The sequence below is a fragment of the Sus scrofa genome, chromosome 1 (assembly GCF_000003025.6).
Source record: "Sus scrofa isolate TJ Tabasco breed Duroc chromosome 1, Sscrofa11.1, whole genome shotgun sequence".
Classification (NCBI taxonomy): Eukaryota; Metazoa; Chordata; class Mammalia; order Artiodactyla; family Suidae; genus Sus; species Sus scrofa.
Window position 1 is genome coordinate 66262911 of NC_010443.5, and position 27334 is coordinate 66290244.

Below are 27334 nucleotides of genomic sequence, written 5' to 3' on the forward strand. Positions count from 1 at the left end.
CCTAGAAGGATGCAAATCTTTCAACAGGAGCAGGGCCTGGCCCCAAGACCCCTGGCTATTTGAGATAACCAGGCCCCAGACCATCCACTGCTCCCCTCTCCCTCAGGAAGTCTGGAATGAAGGCAGTGCCTGAACAGAAGAGTGGCTGCTCTCTGAGCATCTGATCTAAGGGCCCTCTCTACTAGCAGCTGCAAGCAGCTTGCAGTTATTGTATAATATGAAAAGATCTTTCAGAGTAAATCACTTCACCTCAGTCAGTATCAGACTCCGGTATGAACATATGAAAAGCATACACTCTCATGGGAACCCAATCAATAAAAATAAAAATAGAATTTATGGTTTCCAAGTCAAATTATTACTATTCTTGCAGGTGATTTTAACAAACCACCAATGCAAACATACGGAAGTTGTCCTGGAGCGAAAGAAACGTGTTGTCACTAGCTGCTCGCCAGAGACCAGTTCCCTAGCCTCTCTGACCCTCATTTGCCTTTCTCATTTGGAAAATAACTAGTCTCAGGGGTGTTGTAAGACTACAACATCTTCAAGACGCTGTTAAAAATAGTATCTAAAAAAATTTTTTAAATTAAAAAAAAAACACCCTGCAGTGTACATAAGAGGTTTGTGACATGGAAATAGGAAAGACTAAGGTTAAGGACTAAGGACCATGCAGACAACCAGCCAGGGTCACCCAAACCAAGACAGTCCCCTCATGTGACCCCTCCCATGGCCCTTTACCCACCTCGTTCTCCTTCCAGCAGCCATGCCAGCCCTTCCAGCTGCCCTGTGTTAGCTGACAAACATGCCTGAACCACCTCCCAAGTTTTAAAAGTACCTGTCCCAGCCGTGATCTTAACGAGTAATCAGGGCTGAGAACCACTGTTCTAGACAGGTCCTGTAATTTGGAAAGGGCTTAGAACCTGCATTAGAAAACACAGCTTTGAGTTTCCAGAACATCCATTTTAGTGTCTATTATCTTCTTCTTTATCTGTGGGTTTTATCTTACCAGTTAGCTTGACAGGCATAACTACCCCTGTCTTTATTCTCCTCCTCTTCCCTCTGTTCAGTTACACAACATATGCTAAATATGCTCATATTTACATAGCTATAACCTAATGTTTCTCATCCTTGTCTGCTGCCTAGTTTGGAAGATTCGCCCCCCAACCCTTCTCCTGGGAGGCACAGTGTGTGGCTGCCGGGTGCCAGGTGGCTCCCAGCCTCGGCCTAAATGCCTTATGTGAATGCAGTGCTGCTCACACGATGTAATTAAACAGGGTAGGAAGAGCAGCTATTAAAACAGCCTATTTCTGGAGTTCCCATTGTGGCTCAGTGGTAACGAACCCAGCTAGTATCCATGAGGACTCAGGTCCAATCCCTGGCCTTGCTCAATGGGTTTAGGATCTGGCATTGCCATGAGCTGGGGTGTAGGCTGCAGACAAGGCGCAGATCTGGCGTTGCTGTGGCTGTGGTGTAGGCCAATGGCTACAGCTCCGATTTGACCCCTAGCCTGGGAACCTCAATATGCCTTGAATGTGGCCCTAAAAAGCCAAAAAAAAAAAAAAAGCCTATTCCCAAGCTCTCTTAAAAAATATGATAATATGCGAAAATAGAATATGTACATGTATGTGTAACTGGGTCACAATGCTGTACAGGAGCAAAAAAACTGTATTGGGGAAATAACTATTAAAAAAATAATTAATTTAAAAAATAATAATAACACTTGCTACTGCCCAAAAGTCTTTGAGTAAAAATGACTTTAAAAGAAGGGGAAGATTAAAAGGGAGGTTTATTGGAAATCAATCATTGTTCAAAAAAGTAGATTTAATAGCAAAGGACACAGAGTACACAGAGGTCATTGGAAGCACCATGCCTTCCAAAGGCATGAGTGGCAGCCCAAACACACAAGACAATCCAAGAGATCAGCCAGGACATGAGAGTGAATCTCCCCTTGGGACTCTGCCTCCTCTTAAAACTTAAAAAATCAGCTCTGCTCTTCTCTCTAGAGAAAGAATATAAAATCATAAAACCATCAGAAATGGAAGGACTCCCAGGGACCATTTGCAGTTAAACACCACTTTGTCTGTTAAAAAAAAAAAAAAAAAAAAACCCTCAGCTACCCTCACCCTCACCTCAGAGTGATTTCAAAGAATGGCAGCACAGACCACATCCCAGGGTGAGCCCTGCCGGCTTCTCAGGGGTCTGCTTGGAAGTGCCACCTTATCCTGATCTGCCATCGCTTCTTACTTCGCCACTTGGACACGCCAGCCGCTGCTCTCTCCTCCTCTCCTCTGCCCAAATATGCCAATCACCTGCAGCAACACCTAATTACTACCCACTTTCAACACTCGAAAAAAGCTACTATGTGAGCCCGACATCTTCGTTTCTGCAGATGATCTATGCCTGGTACCCCCAAATTCCTCATATGAAATTATTTTGAGACTAATCACCTTGCTAACCACTCTTCTCTTTACCTCCTGGTTTGGCCACATTCCTTTTAAAAGATAGATCCCGGAGTTGAATATTGGACTCCTTTGTTCAACAAACACTTGCTGAAAGTTTGTGTGTCAGGCATTTGGTCAGGCCCTAGAGATCCAAACGAATCCACCATAACAATCAAATAATTGAGAGAAAGTACAGGGAGTGCTCTGGGGAAGAAAGGCCAGGTGCCTGGAAGCATGGTACAGGTCTGCCCAACATACTCTAGAAAAAAATTCCAGAAAGGCTTCCTTGAGGAAACAACTTTTAAGCTTAGACATTATGCTTGGTTTTAGACAGGCTAGGTTTTTGGTTTTTATTAGCTTCTTTGGAAGCCCATCATGCTGGTAACATATTGAGACTGAAATCAACCAAAAGCCTTAAGTCTTTCTCTCGCTCTCTCTTTTTTTTTTTTTTTTTTTTTTTTGTCTTTTTTAGGGCCACACCCAAGACATATCCAGGTTCCCGGGCTAGGGGTCTAATCAGAGCTGTAGCCACCGGCCTACACCACAGCCACAGCAATGCCAGACCCAAGCCATGTCTTCGACCTATACCACAGCTCATGGCAATGCCGGATCCTTAACCCAGTGAGCAAAGACCAGGGATCAAACCTGTGTCCCCGGACACTAGTCAGATTCATTTCCGCTGAGCCACAAAGGGAACTCCAAGGTTGACAGCTTTGATTCCTGATTTCTCTATCCAATTTTTAGCTATTATTTAAAAATCATTAAGGGAGTCCCGTGGTGGCGCAGTGGTTAATGAATCCGACTAGGAACCATGAGGTTGTGGGTTCAATCCCTGGCCTCGCTCAGTGGGTTAAGGATCCAGCGTTGCCGTGAGCTGTGGTGTAGGTCGCAGACACGGCTTGGATCTGGTGTTGCTGTGGCTGTGGTGTAGGCAGGTGGCTACAGCTCCAATTAGACCCCTGGCCTGGGAATCTCCACATGCCGCGGGAGAGGCGAAAGAAATGGCAAAAAAGACAAAAAAAAAAAAAAATCATTAAGCAAGTCTTTGAAGTTGTCAACAGATCTTTGAGAAAAGTCAAGGGCAGTGTCCTTGGAGATTCAGGTAATATCAATTCATTAATGGGCACCCTTCATGCATACAGTTATTCAACCAAGCAGGCATCCACCACCAATTAATCCAGGAGATTTCACACTTTTTTCTTTAGTCAGGGAAGTTCTATAACAAACAAAATACAACAGATTCCCAATACATAAACAGATAACAGAAGAGCCTCTCTAGGTGAAGAAAGGGTAGAGAGAGTCCAATCAGAGATGGCTCCCTCCCGCCTCCCCCAAACCAGTCCCCTCAAGACAGCTTAGGGCACCATATGCATCCATGAGGCCCCCTTTGAAAATCTGCCATCTTGACAAGCATATCATGAGAGATGGTCTCCAATGGTCTGAAGAAATCAAGAGATTGCCTATCCAATTAGTAGGTCCGGAAAGTCAAGAAAATACAGTACAGTTGACCCTTGAACAACATGAGTTTGAACTGCTGCAGGTCCACTTATACATATTTTTTCCATAAATACACTGTATACACACACTGTCCAAGGTTAGTTGAATCCAACAACACCGAACCCATAGATAGAAAGGGTCAACCCTGGGATTTGAGCATCTGTGGACTTTGGTAAAGCAGCAGGTCCCAGAACCAATCCCCAGTGGACACTGAGGGATAACTGCAGTCACTATTGGTTATTCACAATGAACCAGTAATAGTCCTTCAAGAGAACCAGCCATCTATCCAATAATTCATTCTAGTGTTTTATCGCATTATGAGAATCTAATTCTCCCTCCCCTTTTGGAAACAGATGATTTCCTATCTCTATCTTCCGACATATTTCCTGGCTCCCCATTTCTGAAAGATTACAAATGGAATTCCAAGATCACACAGGAAATTTTTCACATTCTAAGATGTTGTTTGAACCTAGACATGTGAGCTCTACTATATTATAACCTTCTTGAAAGTAGAGACCATTCTTATTCATTGTTGTTTCCAAGAGCCTAGCAAAGCACCCGGTAGGCATAAGTGACACAAAAACAATGTTCAGGAGTTCCCATTGTGGCTCAGTGGGTTAAGAACCTGACATGGTATCTATGAGGATGTGGGTTGGATTCCTGGTTTCACTCAGTGGATTAAGGATCTGATGTCGCTGCAAGCTGTGGCATGCAGGCCTGCAGCTGCAGGTTTGATTCAGCTCTTAGCTCAGGAACTTCCATATGCCACACATATGGTCATAAAAACAAAATTTTAAATAGTAATTAATAATGTTCAAATAATTTGCTTCTTAGTCTTTGGTTGTTTAAAAATACTGAAATGCTCTTTGACCTTCTCATCTAGCTTAGACTTTAATTCAACTTACTTATATAGAAGCAAGTTATGAGCTGAGTGTTAAGGCTTTCTCCTTGCTGTCGCTTTGTATCCTTTAAAAAAAAAGACCTTTTAGGAGTTCCCGTCGTGGCGCAGTGGTTAACGAATCCGACTAGGAACCATGAGGTTGCGGGTTCAGTCCCTGCCCTTGCTCGGTGGGTTGGCGATCCGGCGTTGCCGTGAGCTGTGGTGTAGGTCACAGACACGGCTCGGATCCCGAGTTGCTGTGGCCCTGGAGTAGGCCAGCAGCAACAGCTCCGATTCGACCCCTAGCCTGGGAACCTCCATACGCCGAGGGAGCGACCCAAGAAAATGACAAAAAGACAAAAATAAAAAAAAAAAAGAACTTTTAAAGTCCTGAGCTCTCTCACAAACATCAACCTCCTGACATTACAGCATCTGTGGGTCAACCCTGGGATTTGAGCATCTGTGGACTCATTAGAACATCCTTTGCAATAGGAATAACTTGCGTATGGCTGTGACCAAAGAGAACTGATAAAATGTATCACTCATTCTGGAGAGAAGTGCAAATTACTTACAAAGGATCCACAAGTGGGCAACTAAGGATATATCATTTACATGTGTTCTGCCATGGTGAAACCTTCAGGTGCTCTGAAAGAAGAGAAAGTTGACAATATAAAGGGGGGGGGGGAGGATGGGGGTATGGGGAGAGCCTAGTACCTTAAGTTTCCTGTAAACATCTTAAACAAAAGCCAAAAACTGTGGACAAAAAAAAAAAAAATCCATACTATTAATGAGTAACATTTCAATGTTTCAGTATTATAATCCTCTTTATAGATTAAAGAAATAAAATCTTTGAAATACTTTTCTTAGGAAGAAACCCCAAAGGCTTTGATATTTGGTAAATACAGTCACTCCTGGGGTATCTGTTCCAGGACTCCCGCAAATACCAAACTCTGCGGATGTTTAAGTATTTTGGTCAGCCCTCCATATCCACAGGTTCCGCATCCACAGATTCAACCAATCGCAGATCCTAAACAGAGTACACAAACCACACTCAACTGAACCATAGACGCGGAACCCAGGTGCATACAGAGGGCCCACTGTAAATATGTAAAATTCTATGACTTCTGAAACTGTGAAACTCAACTTCAGAAAGTATTCGTTTTTTATTCCTACCAGCAGAGGAATATTCCTCCACACCCCTGTAGACACTTCACATGTTTTTTTAAATTAAAAAAAAAAAAACTTGGCTAATTTGATGGACAGAGTGTTACCTGATTTTTTAATCTGTGTTGCTTTGATTACCAAAGAAGTTGAACATTAATAATCAAGTGTTTGTTGATTATCTGTATTGTCTTTGCAAATTAACTTTTTTATGTCTTTTGCCCCATTTTCTCCTTAGGTACTCACTTTTCTTACTGATTTGTAAAAGTTCTTCATAAATTTAGAAATATGAATTGTTTTGTCACATGTCATGAACATTTCTCAACCTACCCACTTCAATCTTAACTTTACTTACGGTGATTTTTTTTTTTTTTTTTTTTTTTTTTGGTCTTTTCTGTCTTTGTAGGGCCAAACCCGCGGCATATGTAGATTCCCAGGCTAGGGGTCTAATCGGAGCTGTTGCTGCCGGCCTACACCAGAGCCACAGCAACACCAGATCCGAGCTACGTCTGCAACCTACACCATAGCTCACAACAATGCCAGATCTTTAACCCACTGAGCGAGGCCAGGGATCGAACCGGCAACCTCATGGTTCCTTGTCGGATTCGTTTCCACTGCAACATGACGGGAACTCCTATTTATGGTGATTTTTGACATAAAGGAGGTTTGTTTTCTTTTTCTCACGTAAGCTACCACATCAATTTTTCTTTTTCTAGTTTCCCCCTTTGGTGCCATTATTAGAAAAATATTCCCAAATTAAGATTATATAAAAGTTTCCCATATTTTATCCTGGCACCTTTGTGGTTTTATTTTTTACACTGAAATGCTTGATCTGTTTGGATTTTATTCAGGGGTATGACGTAAAGTCAGGGTGTATTTATTTTGTTCCAGATGGTTGGCCAGCTATTCTAAGACCATTTGACTGAATTAATTGGTCTTTTCTCCACTGATTTGAAAGTGTATGTATTTTTTCATACACTTCCTCTCCACTCATGCCCCTGTCTCAGGATCACATAATCGGTATGTCCACAACTGAAATTCATGATCTTCCTCTTCTCTCCAGGGGTCCCCGGCTCTGGGAATGGCTACTCTGCTTATTACTAAACTTTCACACAGAGAACGTGGTCAATCCTCACCCCCTGCCCCGTCCATCACCCCCTGCCCCGTCCATCACCACCTCCCTCCCCCGACACACATATATACTCACTAAATTTACTGCCAAGGCTATAGTCCAAAAACCACCTTATCTTTCCAGGCTCCTCAAGAGGCCCAGATTTGTTCTTGGCCCTTCTAGAATCATAAGCATAAATGAGGTCCTCACCACTTCCCTACTTTCAACCTCTGATGGATTTCACTGCTCTCGGAATAAAGCCTGAGTTATGGAGTTCCTGCTGTGGCTCAGCAGTAACGAACCCGGCTAGGATCCATGAGGACGCAGGTTCAATCCCTGGCCTCGCTCAGTGGGTTAAGGATCTGGTGTGTTGCTGTGAGCTGCAGTGTAGGTCACAGACGCAGCTCGGATTCTGTGTTGTGTCTGTGGCTGTGGCCGGCAGCAGCAGCTCTGATTTAACCCCTAGCCTGGGAACTTCCATATGCTGCCGGCAGCCCTAAAAAAAATAAAAGGCTGAGTTATCTATGTGATATGGAAGGCCTGTAGGATCCAGGCCCCACCTACCTCCACCTCACACCACACTTCTTACTCTCACCAGCTTTCCAGACACACTGGCCATCATCCTGTTGCTTGAAGGCTCCCAGCTGCCTTTCCGCTCAGAGCCTTCACATGTGATGTTCCTTCTACGTTCCAAGTTCATCTCCTCCCTGCAGCACCCCAGTTCCTCTCTCCACACACATGCCAACCCGACTCCAGCTTATCTTCAGAGCCCAGCTTAAATGTCACCCTCTCAAAGAAGCCTTTCGAAACTCCTTTCAGCATGTCAGTTTCCTCTACAAAAATGCTCTCGGTTGAACCTGCTACTTCTCACAAATGTTGCTATTACAAATGTTATGACAATATTTCCCTCCGGCAGCAGTGCTAAGGGCCAGGGCTGTGCCCAACTTGTTCCCAGCCCCTCACAGGAGGAACAGAATGCATGTACGTTCACCCACAGTCAACTCATACAGTCCTAAGTCAAAGGCATTACCCTTCTGTCTGCATTCTAATTCTTTTTTTTTTTTTTTTTTTTTTTTTGGTCTTTTTGTCTTTGTTGTTGTTGTTGTTGTTGTTGCTATTTCTTGGGCCGCTCCTGCGGCATATGGAGGTTCCCAGGCCAGGGGTTGAATTGGAGCTGTAACCACCGGCCTACGCCAGAGCCACAGCAACGCGGGATCCGAGCCGCGTCTGCATCTACACCACAGCTCACGGCAACGCCGGATTGTTAACCCACTGAGCAATGGCAGGGACCGAACCCGCAACCTCATGGTTCCTAGTCGGATTCGTTAACCACTGCGCCACAACAGGAACTCCCTGCATTCTAATTCTTAAAGGTATACTCCCCCTAAGGCCTCTCATCATGGCTAAAAAGAACATTCCTTGGTAGGAAATTGCAGTTTCCACTTAGACAACCCATCACTATTTCTGTTCCTACATCTTAAAAGCATTCACAAATTTCAGGTTTTGGCTCAGAAAGTCTCAGATCCACAGATCCCAGAGTGCCGCATTGACTGTCGGCTAAATGTGTCTTGAATTCACTCATTCTTTCCTTCATTCATCTAGCAAGTGTTTACTGCCCACCAACAGTGCCCAGCTGAGCCTCATAACTGAAACTGTATTTATTTATTTATTTATTTTGTCTTTTTAGAGCCACACCTTGGCATATGGATGTTCCCAGGCAAGGAGTTGGTTGAATTGGAGCTACAGCTGCTGGCCTACACCACAGCCACAGCAACACCAGATCCGAGCTGTATCTATGACCTACACCACAGCTCACAGCAATGCCAGATCCTTAATCCACTGAGTGAGGCCAGGGATCGAAACTGTGTCCTCGTGGATGATAATCAGATTCGTTTCCTCTGAGCCATGACAGGAACTCCTAAAATTGTATCTTTATTATCTTATGTCTTATGTCTCCCAAACCAACTCTATGTGCCAATTATTCATTTGCTTTTCCCATGAGGTAACTGCTGTGTCACCAGGCAGGGTCTATAAAAGTCCAATCAAAGGCAAAGAAATATTAAATTTCAGTCATCTGTGCTGCTTCATCATGACCAGATAAATGCACAGCATCCTTAAGACCCCATTGTAATAGTCTGAACTACCACCACCAACACCCCCATCCTGCAGCCTGTTTCCCCAGCTGAGCCCTAGGGTCAGTTAGAGACAGGAAAAGAAACTTAGGCCCAGTCTCAATCCATCCCGACTGCCCACATACAAGGCACTGCCACCTCAACCTTCCTTAATAACCCTTAGATCTGGTCCACCTGACAAAAGCTGCTTTCCAAATGCATCAAATCCAGATCTTGCACTGTGACTGGGGGAAGCTTGAGAACCACAAGACAGGGAGTATAAAACGGCAGACAGGGTTTGGGAAGTTCCCGTTATGGCACAGAGGAAATGAATCTGACTAGCAACCATGAGGTTGGGGGTTTGATCCCTGGCCTCGCTCAGTGGGTTAAGGATCCGGCATTGCTGTGAGCTGTGGCATAGGTCGCAGACGCAGCTTGGATCCCTCATTGCAGTGGCTGTGGTGTAGGCCGGCAGCTACAGCTCCAATTCAGCCCCTGGCCTGGGAACCTCCATATGTCTCAAGTGTGGCCCTAAAAAGCAAAAAAAAAAAGAAGAAGAAGAAGAAAGACAGGGTTTGGCAAAAACCTAAGTCATAAACTCCATAGAGGGTAGCTCCTGTGCAACAGCTACAGGATCCCAGCCATAATCTTTTTTTTTTTTTTTTTTTTTTTTCTTTAGGGCTGCACCCTTGGCATATGGAAGTCCCCAGATTAGGGATAAAATCAGAGCTACAGCTGCCAGCCTACACCACAGCCATAGCAACGCCATGGCTCTCGGTAATGCTGGATCCTTAATCCACTGAGCGAGGCCAGGGATTGAACCTGCATCCTCATGGATGCTAGTCAGATTCGTTTCCACTGAGCCACGATGGGAACTCCCCTCAATCCATTTCTTACCAAGCCCAGCTTCTTGCTCCAGAGTCCCAGCTCACTGAGACCAGCTCTCTCACAATAAAGTCCATATGTGACAAACCCACAGCTAATATCACACTCAACAGTGAAAAGCTGAAAGCATTTCCCCTAAGATAATGAACAAGGCAAGGAAGACCCTCTTACTACCTTTATCCAACAGAGTACTGGAAGTCCTAGCCACAGCAATTAGAGAAGAAAAGCAAAGAAAGGGAATCCAAATAGGAGAGGAGGAAGTAAGTAAAACTGGCACTGTTTACAGATGACATGATACTATACACAGAAAACCCTAAAGACGCCACCAGAAAACTCCTAGAGCTCATCAATGAAATTGGTAAAGATGCAAGATTCAAGACTAATACACTGCATCACTGCTTTTACTCCATAGCAAGGCTTTTCAGACTGGGAGGGATGAAACTCCAAAGGCATTTCTGGTTAAGCATGAGCTAGAGATTTTCTATTACTAATCACAAAAGCCTATTTTACTCTTCTATGTATTATTTAACTAAGAACTAATTGATCAGTCAAATATCTATGTATTATAAAAACAAAACTATTTATGCAAACTGAAAAACAAAAATTTTAATGATTTTATTTTTTTAGTTCAATAGCAAAAATACAGTCATTCTGAAAAACCATATCACATTGTAACTATAGGTGCTGATACAGTGACATGAGGCACACATGGCAAGCGACTCATTTTGCTCCCTTTGAAAGGAAGCACCACTTTGCATCCCCTTCCTCTTTATTAAATAGCCAAGATCACATACTAGTGTTTATTAAAATAACAGTAGGTTTGGCTCTTTGACATGTGCCAATCCAATGGCACATGTCTGAAAAATAAAGACTCCTCAAACCATTCTTATGACTCAATAGAAGGTTCCAGACTGGGAGGAAAAAGTGCATTTCACTTTGTATCAGTCAAGTACAGTTGGCTAGAAATCAGCTTGTTTTCTTACTTTCATTTACAAATTCCAATTTATTACCTGGCTCTTTCAATAGCAGTTCCTAAAAAAAGAGAGCTTTTCTCCTCAACTGCTTGTGCGCTTCCACCTGGAGTCTTAACACATCTATCTCTTTGTTGGGAGCTAGCCTCCTAAGGACGACTATGACTTTAACTCACAAAGTGCAGGAAACCAACATCAATGATAAGACTCCTATTTCTTGCTGCCCTCAGCCTCCAGGAGCAATGTCATAAAAGAAACTGTAAAATTACCTTGAAGATTACATTTTACCTTGCCAGCTGAAGTTCTGGCAACTTCAGAAAATGCTCTAAAGGAGTCGTCCTGACATAACATGATCCCCTTTCAGTCACAGCTCCCGGGGAACTTCAAGGTAGTTGCTGGGCCAGAAAATAGCAGAGAACTAGAGTCAGACAGCCTGGATTTGATTTCTGCCTCCACATTTTACTATTTGTCTGACTGTGGGCAAGTTATTCAACCTTCCTGAGCCTCGGTTTCCTCATCTGCCAAATGGGTGACATGACTTTGCACTAGATTCTATCTTCTCTTCCAGCATCTCTGTGCTAATGGGGGATACAGCTTTGTATTTCTTATGCTCATTCTGTCTCATTTTCCTCCACTTCAAGTGCATGCCTGTAGACTTGGGATTAGTAACAGAACAGAAATATAAAGGGAGCAGAGGGCAAAGTGGGGTTTTGGTTGACAAATCTTATATGATTCAAAGTTATGTATTAAAATATTGAGAAGATACATACCACATTTAAAAAAAAAGGTATACACCAAAATGGCAACTGTGGTTAGGAATACACTATAAGATTTCAGTGACATATCTTCCTTCTTGTGCTTTTCTGAATCTTTCCAAATTTTTTTTTTTACTTTTATTTGCATTTATTTTTGCAAAATTTATTCCCAGGCCGTAAGTTTTTGTTTCTTCTGGGATATCTGGGATATCGTTTTCTTCTGTGCAACTTGTTCCTGTTCTGGCTTAGGAACAATCACTCTTTTTTGGTAAGGATCATCTCAGTGTGGCAGGGAGAACTCATGTAAGGGTTGATGGAACCATGAGCTCTCTAAGTCCTGCACAGTATTTTGGGGGCTTTGTTCACCTGGATGTGCTCAAACACCAGAGAATCTACATCCAGCCCCTTAAGTTCATCATTACTGTTACTCTCTGCATTTGCGGGCACGTGCAATAAAAATTCTGTACTCTTTTTGGGCCACCAACCCTATGTCCAGCCCCACTGTTTGGCCTGGGCACACCTACCAACTCCACCATTGTAATGACGGAATGGCACACATTGCTTCTGTAGAGTGACATCCTTCAGATACTTGGTGGCTTTTCAGATATGCACACCCTTAATGGCCTGGGCAGTTTTTAGAGGTCACTGTGAGACACTGGACCCCAGGAGTCGGCACCGACCACAGACTGCCTGTCCCTCCATCACCCCCATTACCGCCCATCATGCCCCGACAGCATCGGGGCGCCAAGTTGGTGACTCCGATACGTCTCCCTCACAGAGGGACACCGCCACTAGTTAGGAATCAGAAACCACAAGGGTCCTCCTCCTGAGAATTTCAAAACCGGCACAGCCAGGGCCAGGATGGCAGCTATAAACGGAGGATTCACCACTCGGACAGAGAATATGAAGAGACTCTGAACCCTTCCGAATTTCTAAACTTAACAAATAAATGTAAAAATCAGGGGAAAAAAAGGTTTTTCTCACAAGTAATTTTTCCCAGGAAATAATGTTCCTAATGAAATGGCATTACATACAAAACCTGTAAAGTTGGTAAAATAGCTAATACTTACTTGGCATTTATTATGTGCCAAACACTGTAGTGAATGTCGTATCAATCATCAATCATTTAGTCCTCACACTCTTGGCTGTACCTACTCTACAGGTGCACCTATTTTGCAGGTGAAAAAACTCGAGTCATTCATATTAAGTCACACAGCTGGTCAGCGGTGGAGCCCAAGGTCTGAGCCCAGGGATCTGACTCCAGGACTCCTCTGATGGGCTGGCCATGAGGCTGCCTGCCTCCACCCACACTGCTTCCCAAAACACCCAACCTTTCTGTTCCTCCATGCTCTTCTGACTCTTACCCTTTGGGGAGGAGAGTGGAACTAGACAATGTGTGCCCTTCTTGCCTGAGGTGCAAATCGGGTACTCACTGCATGGGGTATCCCTGCTTCAAACACGTACCTTCCCACAGGGGACATAGGACCACGCAAAACTAAACAGAGACTAGCCCTGACCTCTAGGCGACCCCCTTCTTGGCTCTCATGGCACCTTGAACTTCTCCTTCCTGACACTTGTCAGGGTTGTACTTTAATATGTTTGTTGTTACATTGCTTCCTGCGTGCCAGGCACCGTTCGGAGCACTTCACGTATGACTTTCTTTCTCACTGTGATTGTCCCTATTTTATACATGAGAAAACTAAGACCCAGAGAGTTAAGAAATGGGCCCAGGGTCGCAGAGCTAGTAAGTGAGGGAGCTGGGGTTTGCCTCTGGCTCTCGAGTCACCACTCCCAAACGAATGCATCAGTCAGTGAATGAAAGTACACCCTCCGTTTGCTAAAACTTCTCTCTCTTATTAGGACTGTTTATTTCTGCAGGTACTGACTATTTCTAAGAAATTATATTTCTAACATTTTAAGTTTCTAGTGCTACTGTGACTGGGATTTTTTAAATTATATTTTCTAGTTGCTTATTTGAGATATTCAAGAAAACTGTAGGTATCTGCATGCTTGTAACATTTGCAAACACAATGAATGCTCCCGTCATCCATAATAACTCTAGTTGATCTCCATTATTTTAGCTACTTAATCTCTTAATTTCTACAAATAATAATTTTGTCTCCTCCTTTCTGACATGAAGATATCATCTCTTTTTCATGTTGTCCAACTACACTGAAAGGCTCTCCCAAAACTACATTAAATCATGAGAGTGGGCGTCCTTATCCTATATTTTACTTTGAGATGCTCCTGGTGGCTCATCATTAAGTATGACATTTGCTATTGGCTTAACATCCTTGTTCTCGTTAAAGAACTAGTCTTCGGGTCTTCTACTAAGAGTTTTTATCGGGAATGAATCCTGAATTTCATTAGCAAATGCCGTTTCAGTCCTGAGAGAATTATAATTTTCCTCCTAGCAATTCGTAATCAATACTCCTAGTGTATTTTATATCATTAAATCATATTTTCTATTCAGTTTCTCCTTGATCTGATTGTAAAGGTTTCTGTTTTGGTTTTTTGTTTGTTTGTTTTGTTTTTAAGGGCCGTACCTGCTGCACATGTAAGTTCCCAGGCTAGGGGTCAAATTGGAGCTGCAGCTACCAGCCTACGCCACAGTCACAGCAACGTGGGATCCAAGCTGTGTCCGCAACCTACACCACAGCTCATGGCAATGCTGGATCCATAACTCACTGAGCAAGGCCAGGGATCAAACCCACATCTTCATGGATCCTAGTCAGGTTCGTTACTGTTGAGCCACAACAGGAACTCCTAAAGATTTTTTTTAATACGCCAAAATTAAAATTCACTCATTTTGTTTAATTGATTCTATTTAAATTTAATTTTTATTTGAATTTGAATTAATTAGAAACTTTAAACTACATCCACAGATAGTCACCGCCTGTCTTTGGTCTCTCTTTACCACCTACCCCTCAGACGCAATCCATCCTCTATGACAAAAACAGAGCCAAATTTCTAAATCACAGATACAGCTCTTTTTCTCTTATATTCAGAAATCTGCAACATTTCCATGTTTTCAGATCAAGTGCACATCTCTGTGCATAAGAGTTATTATCACCTTTATAATGTAGCCTCAAACTAACTTCAGTTCTTCATTTCAACCATGAGCCCCAAATACCCCTCACCCAAGGCCTCTTTTCTCATGATTTGCCTGGAAGGTCCTTCCTTATTTTCTGCACCAGGACAACTGTTTACTTTGGGGGCCAATACAGCTGCCGCCTCTTCTGTGGCCCTACCCAGTTCTCCTGCCTTGTCACCCCGGCTTCTGCTGAGTCCCTGGAGCACGAGTGTAGACCTCCATCACGGGCTCTGCCGCAGCCTAACTTACACACTCACGCATGGCTACTCCTTTAGAGCAAACTTCTATGGAGGGCCAGGTGGTGAAAACTTTAGGCTTTCCAGGCCACATTTGATCTCTGTGGCATTTTTCCCCCTTATGTTTCAACAATGTTAAAACTATTTTTAGCTCACAGGCCATTAAAAAAAGAAAGAAACCTAGTTCCCCTTGTTCAGTGGGTTAAGGACTCAACATTGTTTCAATGAGAATGTGGGTTCCATCCCTGGCCTTGCTCAGTGGATTAAAGATCAAATGTTGCTTCAATCTTCAGCACAGGTTGCAGATGTGACTCCATCCGGCGTTGCTATGGCTGTGATGTAAGCCAGCAGCTGCAGCTCCCATTTGACCCCTAGGCTGGGAACTTCCATATGCTGCAGGTGCAGCCCTAAAAAAGAAGGAAGGGAGGAAGGAGGGAAGGTGAAGGGGAAGGGGAAGGGGAAGGGGAAGGGAAGGGAAGGGAAGGGAAGGGAAGGGAAGGGAAGGGAAGGACCACCAGCTATGGAGTGTAATCTCCCTGCTCCTGGCTTACAGGTTCATATCTCCCACTGGGCTGTAAGCACCTGAGAACGGCAACGATCTCTAACTCATCTGTGTATTCTGTTCCCCAGCTCCTGACACAGAGGTGTCAAATCACTAAAGTCAACCGAACTGAAACAGCAATAACTAATTTATCCTGACGAGTCAAGTGACTCCCTGGACAATTTCCCTAAATCTTCAAATATCTCAACAAAAAAGTCATTTTGCACTTTGAGTCTCTTAGGCAGCTGGACATTAAAAGTAAGCCATACCCCCAGATGAAAGGGGAAGGAGGTGTTTTCTGCCTCATTTAACAAGAAAAATTATGGTATTCAGCCAGAGAGCTCTCCCTCACGAATGCAGGCAAAGTGCTTCCCCAATGAGAGTTCAAAGCTGGACTGCTTCCAGGGCCCCAATCCAGTAAACACCAGCTATTTAAGTAACCCATTCAGTTTCTCATCCTAGAAAATTATCTGGACTTGGGATGCCATTTGGAATACTTGCCAGGTACCTAGCCCAGCCATAAGTGCTTCATTTGCCTCCTATCTTGCTATCTCTGGGGAGAAAGCATTTCTCTAAGTCATTAAACACCAGAGAAACACTGGCACTATCATTATTACTGTTATCACCCTGCTCCCAGGTTCTCCCAAACAAAAATGCCCTAGAAAGGACACAATCAGCCCTCTCTGGTTAAGGAACCAACAGTGTTAAGTGATTAGAGGTGAGCTGTCATCCCTTCCAGAGCTCAGCTCCAGGTTTTCTGGGGCTCTCTGCAGCGTGAGCTGGGGAGGAAGCCAGGAGCAGACAGAGCCATTGCTAAGGAGGAAACGGCCCTTTGTTCCCCTCACTGGGAGGCCAAGAGTCCAGTACTAAGTTTCCAAAGGAATGAGACAAACTTGAGGCTAATTCCACTCATAACTACATCAGGCTGGCCCACCTGGTCAGGGAGGCAAAGCACAAGGATTTGAATGTCAGGGGCTCAGGCAGCATCAAAGCCTTCACATAACAGAGCTGGCCAAGAGCTGGCTGTTCTGTTGGGTTCTCCCCCTGCAGGCCAGGTTCAGGGAAGGACTCTAGGTCCAGTAAGCATCTGGAGTGAGGAGCTGGAAGGAGCCAGAGTGGGTCACCCTGCACAGGGCAGGTTCCACCCGGCACAGCCCTCAGTTCCTAGGCACCAGGTAGGTTTCAAAAAAACAAACCCCAAACCCCACTTCCTGGAAGAGGCGAGGCACTGAGTGCATTCCAGAATAGAGATGAGGGTACCGAGAGAAGGTCAGTGAAAACCCACTGTCCCCAGACAAGATCGGCAGCCCTGAAGGACTAGGTCCTATGACCTTGGCTCCCTAAACATGAGTTGTCCCCAAGAGAGGCCATGATTTCACACGCTGAAGCTCCTGTATTGAAATGATCTGTTGGTGAACTGTCAGCGCTAAGACTCAAACTCTACCTAGTACAGAGTCAAGTCAACCCAGCCACCTCCAGCTAACCAGGTGAGCAAGGGCATCACTCATTTCAGCATCCTGACTCACCCACAGGCAGATGCCCCTACATGCTTCTCTCTCTCTCTCTCTCTCTCTCTTTTTTTTTTTTTTTTTTTTTTTTTTTTTTTTTTTTGCTTTTTAGGACTGCACCTGCAGCATATGGAGGTTCCTAGGCTAGGGGATGAATCAGAGCTACAGCTGCCAGCCTACACCACAGCTCATGGCAATGCCAGATCCTTAACCCACTGAGTGAGGCCGGGAATCGAACCCACAACCTCGTGGTTACTAGCTGGATTCGTTTTTGCACTGTGCCACAACGGGAACTCCCTTCTGTGTTTCTTTTTGAGCACTTCCCAAGCACAGTTAAACCCACTGGGGGCAGTAAACACAAAATCAGAAGAGATAAACATGCTAATAAGAGGCTTGAGATGACAAAGGGAAACAAAAGAGGTGAGAAAATGTCAGGCATTGGGTGGGTCAGCATCTCTCTTGATGTTGATGGTACACAGTCAGATCTTCCAAGCAGATGTGTTTATAAACAGCCTTTCACCCTAACCTGTTTATAAACAGAAGAGCTTCCTTGCTTCACATATGACTTGGCTCACAGCACGTTCAGAAACCCAGCATCACCTATAGCCAGTTAGTAACGCTGCACCACATTCTCATCACCCAGAGCCTTGCCACATGAGAAACAGTCACACACTAGTGATTAAGGAGGGAGACCTGTGCTTCTGAAAATGAGGGGATCTGGTTACATGGTGGGACTGTAACCTACACGTGGAAGCAAAGAAACCAACCAAAAGAAAACTTGAAATCAGTCAACTAACAGTGCTTTACTAATCATGCAAAAAGCAAGGAGAGGAAATATAGAATAGAAGGCGTGGTACATTACCCAGAAGCCCCGCTAACGACCGCATGTCCTTCTCCATCAGCATGTAAATCTCTTCCTCTGAGAAGCGGCCAATGCCGTGGCCGTGCATCTCGCGTTTCACGATTCCTTTCGTTATGTGGCACACGACCCACCTCAGCAGGTTACTGAAGGGACCGCCACCACTAAGAGAGAGCATCTTCCGGGTCTCATTGAGATTGTCCACCCACTGGCAATAAGCTAAGGTCCTGGAATTGCGTGGAAACAAGTTACTACTGTGCATTAGATACAAAGCAGCTCCACAGAGTCCATCTCCAGTGAGTGGCTGAGAGTTGAGCACACTCTGGAGGGACTGGATCATTGCAGCTTTGGCAGAGAGCAGTCGGCATGGCAGATATTACAACAGGCTCAGGTCTGTGCCTGGACTTGGGCCTCGAGAAAAACAGTGACAAATTCAGATAGCTCACCTGTGCCACCGACCCTTGCCTGCACCTGCCCTCAGACCCCCCCCATCCCTCCCCAAAGCCATGCTTCTGCCTCTTCTTAGGTAACCCCATAGAAAACAAGTAGAAACCTGCTTTAAAAGGCTTTTAGGTAAGACAATGAGTATCTACAAGGGTGAGGGGCATTGGGGAGGCAGCAGTGAGTGGGGTGCTGACTTTATGCTTTCTTGGTCAAGGTAACAGCTACACAGCTCTATGCTCTTTGTTAATTAATCAAGCTGCACGTTTTTGTTTTGTATACTCTATGTATGTGTTTTCTCTTTCCTGACATAAAAGGATTTTTTAAAAAGAAATCTTTTTGCCTTTTTTTTTTTTTTTTTTTTTTTTTTTTGGTCTTTTTAGGGCCACACCCGCGGCATATAGAAGTTCCCAGGCCAGGGATCAAATCAGAGCTACAGCTGCCGGCCTACACCACAGCCACAGGAACTCGGGATTTGACCCATGTCTGAGACCTACACCACAGTTCACGGCAATGCAGGATCCTTAACCCACTGATCAAGGCCAGGGATGAAACCCGCATCCTCACAGATACTAGTTGGGTTCATTACTGCTGAGCCACAACAGGAACTCCTTTCGCCTTTTTGAGAGGATTAGGAAGTAGGTACAGCTGTCCATGTTTACTATAAAACACATAAATTATAAATAGTACATAAAAGATCCAGTCTCCAGAAAGGCAACTCTCTGCCTCGGCTTGTTATCCAGGACTCTAAAGTGAATGGAAACATCAAAGGAACTTGGTTGGTTCATCCCTCCCATTGGGGTGGGATGCTTGGGGCAGACACCCGTCCGGGGCTCTGGGGTCACACGTGTGGACAATTAGGCAGCTGTTTGCTGTTCATTGACATGTTGGCTGCAAGATCCAGGCCTTTGCTGATTTCATTCTCTGAACCCACACAATCGCAGGAATGTTTTTATGGTTAATAGTGTTGGTGGGAGTTCCCGTCATGGTGCAGTAGAAATGAATCCCACTAGGAACCATGAGGTTGCGGGTTCGATCTCTGGCCTCGATCAGTGGGTTACGGATCTGGTGTTGCCGTGAGCTGTGGTGTAGGTGGCAGACGTGGCTCAGATCCTGCACTGCAGTGGCTGTGGCATAGGCCGGCAGCTGTAGCTCTGATTGAACCCTAGCCTGGGAACCTCCATATGCTGTGGGTGCAGCCCTAAAAACCAATATATATAGTGTTGGTAGAGAGAGATTAAAAGGATTTCCCACTGGACGCTGAGAAAAATGTAGCTGTGGGTGTAGAGGCATAAGATAGTTTCTTTTTTCCTCACAATGAGCAATAAAAACTGTCCTGGCAGTCATCTCCACTCCTAGTGTTGGTTGGTGTAACAATACTGGCTACTGTGAAAACATCAGAAAAGTGAAAATATCCAAAGGGTGATAGTAAATTGTAGCTACTTCCTGCCTGGAGAAAAAAGGAGAGCGAGGGGGGCTGAAAAGAAGATCCTGAAACCTTGACTACTTTATATAGTTCTCTTCTTTTCAGTGCTTTTTCCTCTAAAGATGAAAATAAAATTTAAAAAAAAAAACAGATTTCTCTAAATGTTTTAAGTTTTTCTGATTTTCACAGAAAAGTCCTACACCCAATTTCAACACACTCTCCGTTCTGCAACCATAATCTCTTCATTAGTTTCTGAGAGAGGCCTGCAAATCTTAGAAGACTCTGTGCACCTATTTTTGTAAGTCTCTCAAAATAAAGTATTGAGGAGTCAAGAAATTTTGACTGAAAAGAGGAAAAAGTACAGTGTGATGGTGACTAATTGCTGTGTGCAGAATCGAAGCTTTTGCTATAAAAGATTTCACATTTATTCTAGGAGATTCTTTATAAACATGCAAATGAAATGCTTTTCTATTTGCTTTTCTTTTTACACCTGCAGTAAATAGGGTGTCAATTCTCATATTCCATTAGACTAACCAGCACTTTGATTCTAATTATACTAGATCTAACTCAAAAGGCTGATACCATCCTTGACAATTTTGGAAGGTAGCAATCTGAGAATAAAACTAAATTATCCTAAGTTAAACATGACCAGGTAATAAAAGCATCCAGGAAGCACTGAAAATGTAAAAATGAGGAAAGTGTAAAAACGAGGACTGATGCAAAAAAGAATTCATTCTCTGTAGACAAATTGCACAGGTTCTATCCCAAGCACAAATGATCTTGAAAGATGAGCAGAAGTCCACCAGGCAGAGCAGAAGGAGAAGGTATGGGGAGGAGCCCTGGCTGGTCTGTGAAATGCAACCTCTTCAGGACAGGCAAGTGGGGTCCAGGATGATGGGGAAATTTACATGAGTTGAAGCTGGAAGGGTGGGCAAGGATCAGGTCAAGATGGGTCTGATGCAAAGACTGCTAAAATTTATTTTGAGAGCAAAGTTTAACTACTGAAAGGTTTTAAGCAGACGAGAAACGTAATCAGATGTGTGGCAAGACAAGGAAAGGGCTGGAAGTGGAGAAGCTGTCAGAGGAAGACATCCTAGGCGCCTGGTCTGAGTGGGTGGTAATGCCCTTAACTAGCACCCGCATACACAAGGTGGGATGGGTTTAGGTGATGAAAGATGAGCTGGCCTGCTGCGTTTGAAGGTCCCATGGAGCCTTCTAGGGAGGGTGTCCAGATGGAGGAGAATTCAGAAGATAGGTTTAGACTCAAGATAAAGAGTTTATGGGCAGGGCCATGGTAGTGGCAGTTTTAAAGCTTTGAGAGGAGATGAGGTCACCTAAGAAAGTTTCTAGGGCAAGGAGTGGTTTGGGGAAAACCTAGTTCAAGGGCAAGAGAGAAAACAAGAAGGCCAGACTTGAAGGGCCTGCTTGGAGAGAAGTAGGGACATGGCTTTCTGTGGGATGGAGAGGGGAGGGGCTGCAGAGAGGCTCTGAGCTCCTGCCTGATGAACACAGCCTCCTCTGGGGGCAGAAGACGAGGGCACAGCAGTGGGAGAAGAGTCTGAGAAGACTAAGGGCTTAGAGGATCAGTGGGGATGGAAGAGGCAGCTGCCTGGGCCACATAGCTAAGCAACAAGAGACCCCCGGTTCTCCACCTGCATTTTCTGCTGAGACACAGGACACAGAAGGAACACCGGGTTGATTTGGAATTTTGCAGCTAAAAGTAACCTCAGAAATGATCTGGCCTTCCTCCCTTCTCTTTCCCACCCTGCTCTTGATTTCCTGCCTCTCTTTCACTCCCTGTGCCCAGTACTCCAGACCAATATCAGGGCAGAGAAGCAAATGAGGGCCAGGCAGGCTCTTTCAGGGTCAAGCCCCACAAAGTGTGGGCAAACGACGATGCCAAAGAAACTGGATGCCTCATGGATTGATTCCTAAATCAATTTCAACAGGTCAAAGACCTCACTTCCACACACATCTACATGATGAATAACACAAATCCATGTCCTCGACACCCAAGCTTCCAGCAAACTCTCCACGTGGCAGAAACCAAAACTACTCTTGTCCAAAAATCCCTCCTTGTTGCAAAGTTCAAATAAAGTTTCTTTTCCATGTTTATCTTTCTTACACTCTCTTCAGCATCCAACACTAAAAAGCCCCCTTCTTAGGATGCTCCATTAGCTTACACCCCTGCTGCTTTTCCTCTCACTTCTTACATGTTGCCAAGATTTTTATTTTTATTCCTTCCCCCTTCTTACGCTTCACTCATGCGGTGATCTAGTTTTCCCATTCATGATTTCAAACTGAGGACTCCCAACTCCACATCCAGCCATAAGACCTCTGTCCTGAGATCCACAGATCCACATGAACTACAAGCCAACATTTCCAAACTTGGATTCATCACTTTCCTTCCTTTCCAATCTGCTACTCTTTACACAAGCCAGAGAGAATCGCAGGACGTATTCTTCACTGGCCCCATCCATCAATCTTGATGGCCAGTCACCCTGTGGCTTTGCCCTTTCCTCCAACTCAATACTGTAGTTCAGCCTTCATCACTTCTCCACCCTGAGGACAGTGACTTCCTAGAAGGTCCCCTGATGTCCCCTCCAGAAGTCCACTTTCCCCAAAGCACCCACAAAAAGCTTCCTAAGACACAAATCTAATGGTATCATGCAGCTTCTCTGAGAAGCCATTCATTAACTCCCCAGGGCTGCTCAGCTTGGCAGGCCAGCCCCTCATTCTTCTCACGGTCTGACCCCAAAATCCACATTGCCTCCCTCACACCCACCATACGCGAGCCTCCCCAAGCGCCTCTCTTGCCTCTAAATTTTGCAGACGCTGCTCCCTTCTCCTGGACATCCCAATCTCCCCCACTGCCCAGCCCCTCCACCTGCCCCTCTGACTGGCCCTAGATTCTGTTTTGACAAAATCTCCTCCAGCAAGCCTTCCCCGCATGGCTCCAGCAGGTGCTGGCTGCCTATCCTCTGTTCTTGAAACTCTCCCCCAGTTCTGGCCACTGTGCAGGCTGGACGTCTCCCTCTCCGGGAGCCACCTAAGGACAGAGAGGGCATCTCACCGCCTTGCTTCCCCGCCCCACCCCGCATGGTGCCAGGCCCCTGGTAGTCCTTCAGTCACTACGTTTGCTGATAGAATGAATTATTGGTTGAATGAAGAGCCTTTACATTCCAAGCCAGCTACAGCCAAGTAGTGAGTCTAAAGGCTGATAATATTTATACAGCAAAATGGAAAGAGAGACACATTTGGAGAAATGAGAAGGGGCTGCCACTGTTCTTTTCTGGGATCTGCCTCTTTACTCTCCCTGGGGAGAGCTCTCCGCACAAGGAGTCATGAATTATTAACTGGAGAGGACAGGGAGGGCCAATCTGGAAACAAGACCAGGCTGAGCAATTAAAATAATTTATCATTCTGAGAGCCTCTTTTAGGAAGTTGATACTCATTTTCTTTATCACAACTGATGTACCTGATCTCTCCTGCAAAATGAGGCCAAAGAGTTTTTTTTTTTCCAATATTGATTATCTTAGAACAGAAGAGTAAACCCTGCTCAAACATTTTTTTGTTTTGTTTTGTTTTGTTTTTTGTCTTTTTTTTTCTAGGGCCGCACCTGCAGCATATGGAGGTTCCCACGCTAGAGGTCTAATCAGAGCTGTTGCTGCCAGCCTACACCAGAGCCACAGCAACGCCAGATGCAAGCCTAGTCTGCGACCTACACCACAGCTCAGGGCAACGACGGATCCTTAACCCACCGCCTGCTCAAACATTTTTAAAGGAGATTAGAAAACCAGGAAAGAAAAACTGATTTGCTGATTTTTTTTTTTTTCTTTTAAGGCTGCACTTGCAGCACAAGGAGGTTCCCAGGCTAGGGGTCAAATCGAAGCTGTAGCTGCCAGCCTACACCACAGCCACAGCAACTCAGAATCCGAGTTGCATCTGCAAACTACACCACAGCTCACGGCAACACCGGTTCCCCAACCCACTGAGCGAGGCCAGGGATCGAAACGGCATCCTCATGGATACTAATTGGATTCATTTCTACTGCGCCACAAAGCTGATGTTTTAATGAAGATATCTCTCGTTATAACCTAACATGAGGCTGCCTGGTCCCTAGCAGAAAGAAATATTAGTACATATGTGAGAAACTGCAAACTATGGTGAACTTTTTTTTGTTTGTTTTCCTTTTTCTGCTGCCCCAAAGCATATGGTGTTCCCAGGCCAGGGATCAGATCCAAGCGGTGGTTGGGACCTAAGCTGCAGCTGTGGCAACACGGGATCCTTAACCCACTGTGCTGGCTGGGGATTAAACCTGCGTCCTAGTGCTCCCAAGAGGCCGCTGATCCTGTTGGGCCACAGCAGGAACTCCAGAATGACTCTTAGCACGTGGCCTTCTCAACCAAGAGAACCCTTTCTCCATATCATGCTACAACCCCACCATCTTTTGTTTGTGCTCTTAGAGGTGTGAGAGCATATAATATGCTTCTGTAATTTCACCATGTTTCACCGGCATTAGTCTCTCCAAACAGAAGCCATCACTACATCTAAAACTAGGGGGCGGGGGAAAAAAGAAAGGAGAGAGGACCACACCAATCAAGTTGTAATCAGATCCTTTAACAGAAGATCTTGCGTAAGTCATTTTATTAAAGCTTCCCATCTCTCCCATTTACCAAAAGCCAAATTAAAAATTTAAATATTATGGACAAGCTGAAAGCTAATTTGAATTCCCTGTTCTAATGCCTACATTTTGGGTGAAACTGTTAGGACTAGTTTGACAGCAGTGTCCCGCCCACTTCCCTAGAGGGCTGAAGAGACTTAAGACTTTCATTAGTGTCCACAAGGGGGCAGTATGCCACACAGAAGAAACTACAGTGTCTTCCCAAAACTTGCTTTCTTTCCAGTAATTTGACCCTGTCTCTTCACTTTTGAGGAGACCAGCATTAGACCTAACTTGAGCAATCTATGGAACAAAGGGGATTAGAAACCTGTCTCCTTCATCTTCAATAATAGCTTTATAATGCAAATGGGACATAATTGTATGGATTTCAAGTGCAAGCAAAACCACTTTATAGATGAGTGTACTTACTTGAACAGACCTAAATCAGAACTTCAGAATTATGTGATGTTATATAATGACAGCTTTCCACTGTCTTTGTTTTACAGAAAATCATACCTGAAGTTAAAGTTTCAGACCAAAATAATCATACCTGAACACTCTAGATAATTGAGTCAACTGAGTCAAACAATTAATTCCAACTCTTCTACTTCTACAAGTATAAACACAACCTTAGAGCTCATTGATGGTCAGAATTTAACAAGTTCTCACGGAAAGCTCATGCCTGTAATATTTTCCTACATATTTTGGCCAGTTCCCTATGCTGGCCCTTGGTTTCCACAGTTACACATTTTCTTAAGGGTTTAGGGGACCAAGGAGAGAGGAAGGGAGGGGAGAGGAAGGAGGGGGATCTTTTCTCCACTGAGATTTAGAACTCTCAGAAAAGTCTGTTCAGGATTTCCCCAGAGCAAGAAATTGGCTAAAGCTTTTAAAACCGTATGAAACAGAGAAAGGAAGAGGCCAAAGGAAATTGGAGGAATTCAGAAATCTTTTCTGAGAATTTACTAGATGTTTGTATTTCAATCAAGACCTGACCACCCACTTTCACTGTTTTTTTCTCAAATTAACCCTTGAGAAGACACAAATGAGAAAGAGTAGCTAACCCCAAAAAGTTGGGTTTTTTTAAATAATAGAGAAGAATCTACATATGACCTAAGCAACTTCCCAAGCACCTTGGCATTAACTGTGGTCCGCAAAATTAAGAATCCAGGAGTTCCCATCATGGCTCAGGGGTTAATGAATCCAACTAGGAATCATGAGGTTTCGGGTTTGATCCCTGGCCTCGCTCAGTGGGTTAAGGATCTGGCGTTGCCATGAGCTGTGGTGTAGGTCGCAGATGCAGCTCGGATCCCACGTTGCTGTGGCTCTGGCGTAGGTCGGCAGCTACAGCTCCCATTAGACCCCTAGCCTGGAAACCTCCATATGCTGCGGGTGCAGCCCTAGAAAAGATAAAAAAAAAAATTACGATCCCCCCCCTAGCTCTGGGGTACCACCTCCCAACTCTTCCTCCCACTGCTCCCCACCACACCCTGCCCCCATCACATATTAGTAGGCACCCTCTCATTAAGAAGAAAAGGGGAGCAAAGAGCAGAAGATGAATTTCCACCAGGAAGTAAACACATATAAAACATCACTCACACCCAGAACAAGAAGCAGTGACAGGTGGTACTTGAGAATCTTGGTGAACCAAAGACTTTCTAACCAGAACATAAATTCTGTAAGTCACTACAGAAATCAAAGAGTTAGAGTAAAAATATCAACTAAAATGTAAGGCTCTTGGCTTTTCGGGCAGCTGACAAAGCCACATTAATGGGTCCATCTATCAAAAGAGGCAGCACTTTGAGGGAGGGGTGCCTCAGCCAGAGAAGGCACAGAGGGCTGGAGTTGGGGGGTGGGGAGGGAGGGGGAGTCATGCTGGTCTGCATTTCCCTTGATCGCTGCAAAGCCAGGACTGGAACCTGGCAAGCAGGTGAGATGACTGTCCCCAAGGACCCTTCCCTGAGCTTAAACATGTCACTTTCAGTCATGCATTTTGGTCCACACTGCAATCCCTGCTCTCTTTGAGATGGGAGGGCCAGCAGTTCTCCAAAGGTATTACTGAGGAACAGACCCAGGTCATTCCAGGCAGGGAGTCAGTGACCACTCACACACCGATCAACATCCCTGTCTCTACTCTCTGCCAGGTTCCCTCCTTCCTCCCACCACCTTCACCTCTGTAGTGAGAAGGAAAAGGAAGTGGCACTTCAGGTCAGCCCTGGACTAAAGTGGGCAAGAAGTGAAAGTAACAAGAGAAAAGGGACCAATAGGTCACAAAATCCGAGAGACAAGTTTTCCACTTAGAAAGATAGCTGAATGGATGAAACAGGAAGGTGACAGGGGAAGAACCTTCTGCAATCAGCCCCACACTAAGTTTATCTCTTGGTGGAAGAGATAAAAGCTACTGGATGAGCAATGACCCAGGGGTAACAGTTAATGCCCCCTACCCACCCCACCCCGAAAAAAGTGGCCTCAGCAATTCTTAATTAAATATTTGGAACAAGATAAAGTTTGAAGAAATCAGGGAGAAAGCGTCTCTGATCTATTGGAGTGTATAGAAAGGTGCTAAAACTCCAGAAGATGGATGAAAGAAAAAGAAAACAAAGCCACCTTTGAATGAGTTTGTAAAGCCAGAGGAACCAAGTCCACCTAACCCACAGGATGTCACAGCCAGCACGACACGTGCGGAACTGGGGCGCCTCATTCACACGGTGTGTGGGATTCTGCCGTGTCAGGAAACACAGGCTAGGAATTAGCCAATCA

At 44.7% G+C, this 27334-nt stretch overlaps 1 protein-coding gene and 1 pseudogene across 3 annotated transcripts in view; both read right to left on the reverse strand.

The window, feature by feature from the left end:
- FAXC (failed axon connections homolog) overlaps positions 1-27334 on the reverse strand; it is an 85875-nt gene that overhangs the window by 38985 nt on the left and 19556 nt on the right. For all 3 annotated transcript variants that reach the window (XM_021090274.1, XM_021090292.1, XM_021090285.1), the window contains one exon: positions 18051-18274. In XM_021090274.1, the coding sequence (XP_020945933.1) occupies positions 18051-18274 (224 nt within the window). The remainder of the gene's footprint in view (positions 1-18050; positions 18275-27334) is intronic.
- Positions 11351-12445, reverse strand: LOC100737862 (annotated as a pseudogene).